At 33.0% G+C, this 7,419-nt stretch overlaps 1 protein-coding gene across 1 annotated transcript; it reads right to left on the bottom strand.

Moving 5' to 3' along the window:
- Positions 1 to 1,119: 1,119 nt before the first annotated feature.
- On the bottom strand, positions 1,120 to 2,556 carry LOC139860253 (uncharacterized). The gene is made up of 2 exons (XM_071849021.1): positions 1,392 to 2,556; positions 1,120 to 1,259 (listed from the first exon to the last, which is right to left on the bottom strand). The coding sequence occupies exons 1-2, from the start codon at positions 2,554 to 2,556 to the stop codon at positions 1,120 to 1,122; spliced, it is 1,305 nt and encodes a 434-aa protein (XP_071705122.1).
- Positions 2,557 to 7,419: the final 4,863 nt, after the last annotated feature.

The following is a 7,419-nucleotide window of genomic DNA, read 5'->3' as shown; positions in this document are numbered from 1 at the left end:
AGTAGCCAGACTCAGAATTCCAGACTCTACAATAATTAACAAAAATACTTTTGACTCATTCTAACCAACACTTTTCCTAACAATCTTTCCCTTTCTAGTGACGTCAAAACACTTACGCAAAAATTCAAAAGATAACTTGATCATTTATTTTATATTTTTCTTTCTTCTACCATCTAGTCTCACTGTTCATACTCAAGATTCATCTTTTCATATTCTTCCTTAATTTCATCACACTTGAATCTCAGACTTGAGTACTTAACTATAGTCAAACAGGTAAACAGATATTTCACCAATTTTCTTCTGAAAGGTAAAGTCTGTTCAGACTTACACTTTTCAAGCAATGCTATCAGATGGCTTGTCTCTGTATCCTTGAATTGATTTATCTTAATGAAGCACTCTCCTCCTTTCCTATCTTTGAGTAGCAGACCTTCAGGATCTTTCACTAATAGATTTTCTTCAAACTTCACATGTCTTGGAACTAGAAATTTCTTGTTCTTCTCATCATCAAACAGCAGGCTTGCATCTTCCACTCTGGTTCTCTTTTTCAGATCATAAATGGTGCATTATGAGTCATAGTCTTTATCTGCAAGCAATCCCAGTTCATATGATACATGAACCATCGTGTGAACCTTTCTCAAAAATTCCGTCTTGATGTTCCAGTCTTGATAATTCTGAAGACTTTTTGCAAAGAACCTCCACTCTATGAATCCTAAAGCATGAAGTTTCCGGTTCCACTATTCTCTGTTTCTGGTCTGATGTAAGATAATTCAGCAGAATACTTCCATCATCTCTTTTCATAGAACACCTCAAAATCACTTCTTTCTTATACCTTTTAAAAATGAACACTTTGTGCAACTTTTGAGCCATTTCTTCTTCCTCTATCAACCTTTGTTGTTCAAGCTTATAAATCTTGGATGCTCTTTCTTCATCTACAACTTTCTTCAAATAAGCCTTCACTGACATTCCAGCTTTGGGAGCAGCATCCTTCAGCAGTTCATCTGTTGCTTCTTCAAGTAGAGTCATTTTTCTCTTACCGGCAAGTTTCTCTTGTTTCTTCCTTTGAGTATCAGCATCTTCAGACTGTCTTTATTTATCATACCTTACTTTTCTTCTTGCAGATCATCTGAATGCTGACGCTAAAGCTATTGGTATGTTGTCTAGATCTTCTTTATCATCAGTATCATAATCATCTAAATGAATGAACCCTATTTTGCATCCAGTTGTCTTCTTTTTGGCAGTTTTTTTTTCGGCAAACAAAACTTATATAAATTTTCAAACAACATACACCTGGACTGGATCTGCCCAGGCCCAGAACAAGAAAAAGCCCAACATACCAAAGAAAAACTCACTAACCCAAAAATAAACCAAACATACCTAAACAGCTTACATACATAAACAATTATTCACAAATTTTAAACCCCACATCTCTGCAACTCGATTAACAGCATCATTTTGTTTGACTTTCAAAGTCAACAACTTGCATTGCACAAAATCCTGCACAGCTTTGCATACAGTATCTGCATCTCTTTCAATCTTCTTAAACAATCTATAGTTTCTCTCCTGCCACAAGAGATACACACAAGCAGCAATAACCATCCGATTAATCACATTCCAAATACTTTTAGAGTTTGGGTATTTGGCCAGATCATGCACAATATCATTAAGCTTATCAGGAAGGCCTCTAAATAACAACTTCTTCTTTAATTCTGACCAAACCTGTAGGCTAAATTCACACATAAAGAATAAGTGCTTTATAGAATCTTTTTCTTTCCCACAAAACACACAACTAAACTGCTTATTAGGCAGCCACTTAGCCATTCTCTCTTGAGTATTAAGCCTGTCAAGAACAGCTAACCATAAAAGGAATGCATGTTTAGGATCAAAACCTTTATACCATATAACATGCCACCATGAAACCTTTGCTCTATTTACTCTAAGATCTTTCCACACCTGATGAGTTGAGAAAGGAACACTTTTTCCATCATTAGTGATCCATACCCATTTAATTCTGCCATTAACATAAACACTTCCAAAATGATGTTTAACCTTATCTCTTAGGTCCAAAAGATATTTCCACCCCCAACTATCATTGTAGCCAGCAGTGATGTCCCAAAAACTTATACATTTTAATTTTATCAAATTCACCCATTTACTCCACAAAGACTCTTCTTTAGAGATTATCCTCCGGATTTGTTTAACAATGAGAGTCTCAGTCCAGTCTTTTAAAGGTCTCAAACCCAGACCACCTTGATCTTTGGGGACACATACATCTTTCCAAGCCACCTTAGCCTTTCCTTTTGCAGAATCAGCTTGAGCCCATAGAAAACCTTTTAGCAGTTTGTCAATCTCTTTCACAATATTATATGGCAACACATATACAGAAGCCCAATATGTTTGCATAGCATTAAGAACAGATGAAGCCAACTGTAATCTCCCAGCATAAGAGAGTTTCTTCAACTTCCAGTTGTTGACCTTATTCTTAACCTTATCAACTAAGCACTTGCAATCCTTAATCCCTAACCTTTTAGCAAGCAGGGGAACTCCCAAATATTTCATAGGGAATTCATCAACCTCAAAAGGTAAAATATGGACTATGTTCCTCTTAACAGCCTTAGAGACACTACCAAAAAAAAATAGTGCTCTTACTCAAATTGGGTAGCAGACCAGAGACTTGACCAAAGTTGTTTAGAACCTTTTGAACAATCTTAACAGAAGAAACATCTCCATGACAAAATACAAGCAAGTCATCAGCAAAACATATATGAGTGATAAGGCTAAAAAGGAACATATATTTCATAACATTATCCCCCAAGAAAGACAAGATTTTAGTTGCAATTGTTCCATATTCAAGTAATATTCGTTTATATTAAATAAGTGCGAAGACAAAAGGCGAAAATGAAGATTTGAAGACGGAAAGGTCCAAAATGCTCAAATGTACAAGATACAATTAAAATGGTTCAAATTATTGATGAGGAACGTCTAAAAATAACAAGAGTACAAGTTACGAAACGCAAAGTACACGATATAAAATAGTACGCAAGGACGTCCGAAAATCCGGAACCGGGACCCGAGCCAAGAAGAAACGCCCGACGCAATGGACCAAAAATATCTAGTCTACTATGCACATAAATATAATATAATATATAAATAATTATTAAAATTATTTATATTTTATATATATTTAATAAATATGTCGACGAACAAGAAGACAAAAGATATGTGAGCTGTCCAGCGTGGCCATGCGAGTCGCATGGCAAATAGGCATAAACCCATGCGAGTCGCATGAGGATCAGAATCAGGCCTGGTCTATAAATTTGCCAGTTTTCGTTCGTTTTTAACACACACCACATACACAAATACATAATAATACTCCCTAGTATAATATAAATAAATATATATATGTATATATAGTATAGATTAGTGTTATATTAGATTAGAATGGGTTATGTAAAAGTTATTTTTATGGGTTTTTAAAGTCGAAATTCTGTCCGTGTAACACTACGCGATAAATACTCAATGTAAGTTATGTTCTCCTTTTTAAATTAATGTCTCGTAGCTAAGTTATTATTATGCTTATTTAAAACGAAGTAATCATGATGTTGGGCTAATTACTAAAATTGGGTAATTGGGCTTTGTACCATAATTGGGGTTTGGACAAAAGAACGACACTTGTGGAAATTAGACTATGGGCTATTAATGGGCTTTATATTTGTTTAACTAAATGATAGTTTGTTAATGTTAATATAAAGATTTACAATTGGGCGTCCCTATAAATTACCATATACACTCGATCGGACACGATGGGCGGGGTATTTATATGTACGAATAATCGTTCATTTAACCGGACACGGGAATGGATTAATAGCCACTAGAATAATTAAAACAGGGGTGAAATTACATTCAAGGGTAATTGGTGTAATTGTTAACAAAGTAGTAAAACCTTGGTTTACACGCAGTCGATAACCTGGTGTATTCATTAAACAAAGTATTAAAACCTTGTTACAATTCGAATCCCCAATTAGTTGGAATATTTAACTTCGGGTATAATAATAATTTGACGAGGACACTTGCACTTTATATTTATGACTGATGGACTGTTATGGACGAAAACCAGACGGACATATTAAATAATCCAGGACAAAGGACAATTAACCCATGGGCATAAAACTAAAATCAACACGTCAAACATCATGATTACGGAAGTTTAAATAAGCATAATTCTTTTATTTCATATTTAATTTCCTTTATTTTATATTTAATTGCACTTCTAATTATCGCATTTTTATTTATTGTTATTTAATCGCACTTTTAATTATCGTACTTTTTAATTATCGCAATTTTATTTTATCGCATTTTTATTATTCGCAATTTCATTATCGTTATTTACTTTACGCTTTAATTTAAGTCTTGTATTTATTTTATATTTTACATTAGGTTTTAACTGCGACTAAAATCTTAAAATCGACAAACCGGTCATTAAACGGTAAAACCCCCACTTTTATATATTATTATATATATATTTATATATTTTTGTACAAATATAATTATATAAAAATAAGTGTTTCATAAGCCCGTCTCCCTGTGGAACGAACCGGACTTACTAAAAACTATACTACTCCGCAACTAGGTACACTGCCTATTGTGTTGTAGCAAGGTTTTGGTATATCCCACTCGATAAATAAATAATTAAAACTTATCATAATTTGTAGCATTCCGTATTAAAAATATAGTATATTTCGTAACCCCAAGCTACGACATCAAGTTTTTGGCGCCGCTGCCGGGGAGTCGGCGAAATATTTATTTACATTTTTAGAAAAACAATATAAAATCTAAAAAAAAAAATAAAAAATAAAAAATAAAAAATTTTAAAACCGAAAAAAAAAATATACTTATATATATTTTTAAGATTTTTATTTACAAAATTATCAAATATTTCTATTTTTAGTTTTATAAAAATATAAGTTTTTATTTAAACTATATAAATATTTTATATTAAATTTTAAAACAGAAAAATTAAAAAATAGAAAAACAAAAAAAAAAAAATAATAAGTAATCGGGCCAAGGTACTGTAGCAGCCCAACTTTTGGCCTGGATCCGAACACCATGCGAGTCGCATGATATTTCAACTGAACCCCATGCGAGTCGCATGAGGTCTTCTGACAGGCCACCATTCTACCCTAATTTCGCATTTATTACGGATTTTATTATTATTATTATTATAAACCCTAATCTATTTATTATTATTATATTTCAGTTTTTAATTAGTTATTATTACTTATAATTAGTTTTATTTTATTTAAAATTAATACTTTTATAATATAAATATAAAAATAATATTTTTATAAAAATATATAATTTTATCAACTTTTTATTTTCCTTTATATTTTGTATCTTTTATTTATTTTTAGCGTAATTTTTGTATTTTTATCATTCGTGCTTAGTTTTAAGTCTAGTTTTTGCCGTAGTTTCATTTTTATTTCTAGAATTTTTAGACTTTGCCGTAAAATCCCTTAAGTGCTTATTCCTTAGACTAAGATTTAGGTGCTTTAGAATTTTGCGACGCCGTTTTTATATTTTAGTACCTTTTTAAGTTATTACCATTTGGGATATAGTTTTTCTTTTAAGCTTTAATATTTTTAGACGCAACTTTTAATTCTTAGTTTTTAATTCCTTTTTAAGTTACGACGCGCTATTTTCTTATTTTTATTTTTCGACGTTTTTCGACACGCATTCTTTTTCTTTCTTATTTCTCGACGCTTTAGTTTTTAGGACTTAGAAATTTTCTCTATTTCTTATCTAATATCTCAAACAGAAAGAAAAATTATTTAAGTGGTTAAATTAATGGACGTTAACAATTTTCTGCTTCGTAGTAATAGTTGGATTTGTTAGTGGCTGAGTTGTGAGCTTCCGATTTAAAGGGTTCTGGCTCCCTGCTGCATCTTTTGGCTATTCGAAACGTGGGCAAAAGCAGAAAAGTCTATTAATTGGACAACTTATTTAAGTTTTTCTATTTTTATAACTAATAGGAATTGCGCAAAACTGTAGCTAAAATTTGGCCATCGCAATAAAATGGAAAATTTTGAAAACAAGGCCTTGGAAACTCTTTTTGAACTCCAAAATCAATTAAATCAATACTCTCAAACGAGTGTTGATGACAATTCGGTCAGTCAATCTTGGATCGCGAACGACGAAACAATAACTGGTTGTGAAATCTGTGGAGATTATCACTCAACATGGGAATGTTACTATTACGTTCCTATGGAAAATTACGCACCCACGGAACCTGAATGGAACGATTATGAAGAACACAATTCAAATTGGGATTATTCCCAAGAATATATCCAAACTCAACAACCAGAAGACGAGGAAAATTACGTGTCCGAAAATTCTTTAGATTATATGAGAATCAAACTCGAAGAACTTGATGCTCAAAAGGAACAAATGAGAGAGTTTGTAAACCGGCAAGCTGAAACTCTATCAGATTACACACCTGTTGATCTGAGGAGTCGTGTGCAAGAAAATCTCAAATCATCGAATTTTGATGAATTCGGGAGCTCCGAAATCACCAACTATCCCGATGATACTTTTTATTCAGTCTTACCAAATTCACAACATATCGACACATTAGCCTCTACCGACGAAATAATCAATCCATCAATGGAGGATGAAGAAGAAGAAAGGGTGACAAATTGGTACTCTTGGGAAAACGATAACGTTGAAAATTTTACCCCCGAGGCCAAACCGAACTTTACCATCCCACAACTTTCCAACCCAATATTCTCAATAGACGAGTCATCTACTGAAGATGAACTACGAGCTGTAATAGATAATGACACCTCGGATTTCACCCAATTGGGTAATAGAGGTGAAAACTTTAATCCCGAGAATAAACGGAAGGACACTTTTGGAATTGACCACCCTATAGATATAAGTATGTCGGTGTATATCGATCCATTTGACCAAGAACCAGAAAAGAGACATATCCATTTACTAAAAGCTACACTTAAAAAAGAATTAAGTAGTGACGATCGGGTGAGTCTAAACTTTAAACCCATTGATATATTATACACCACCCGAGATGCAAATAACTGGCTCACTATTTTAATTCGTGGAACTTATTCCACCGATTTCACATGTCGTCAGCTAAGTGTGGGGAAGTCTAACCCCACTTAACGTTAAATTAGGGGTTCGGGTTAGTGCATAACTCGTTAATAAACATGCATAATAAATTAGGGTAAAAGATGCATTTTCAAAGATTAGCAAACAGTTCAGAAAAGCAACCATTTTTGAAGAAAAACATGTGTGATAATACAAGAAGGAATGAACGATGAGGCGCGCCATCTATCATTCGTCGAGCTTTGTAAGTACAAACTAGGTATTCTTAATCACTTTTCTACACTAATCACCCTCATGAATTTA

The sequence above is a fragment of the Rutidosis leptorrhynchoides genome, chromosome 7 (assembly GCF_046630445.1).
Source record: "Rutidosis leptorrhynchoides isolate AG116_Rl617_1_P2 chromosome 7, CSIRO_AGI_Rlap_v1, whole genome shotgun sequence".
NCBI lineage: Eukaryota > Viridiplantae > Streptophyta > Magnoliopsida > Asterales > Asteraceae > Rutidosis > Rutidosis leptorrhynchoides.
The sequence above is the reverse complement of the archived record's forward strand: the minus strand, read 5'-3'. Positions and strand labels throughout refer to the sequence as shown.

Coding starts and splice junctions, on each gene's coding strand:
- LOC139860253 (XM_071849021.1), bottom strand. CDS start 2,556: ATGAAATATTTGGGAGTTCCCCTGCTTGCTAAAAGGTTAGGGATTAAG. Junction 1,260..1,391: donor ATTTGTGAATAATTGTTTAT/GTATGTAAGCTG, acceptor AATTTATATAAG/TTTTGTTTGCCGAAAAAAAA.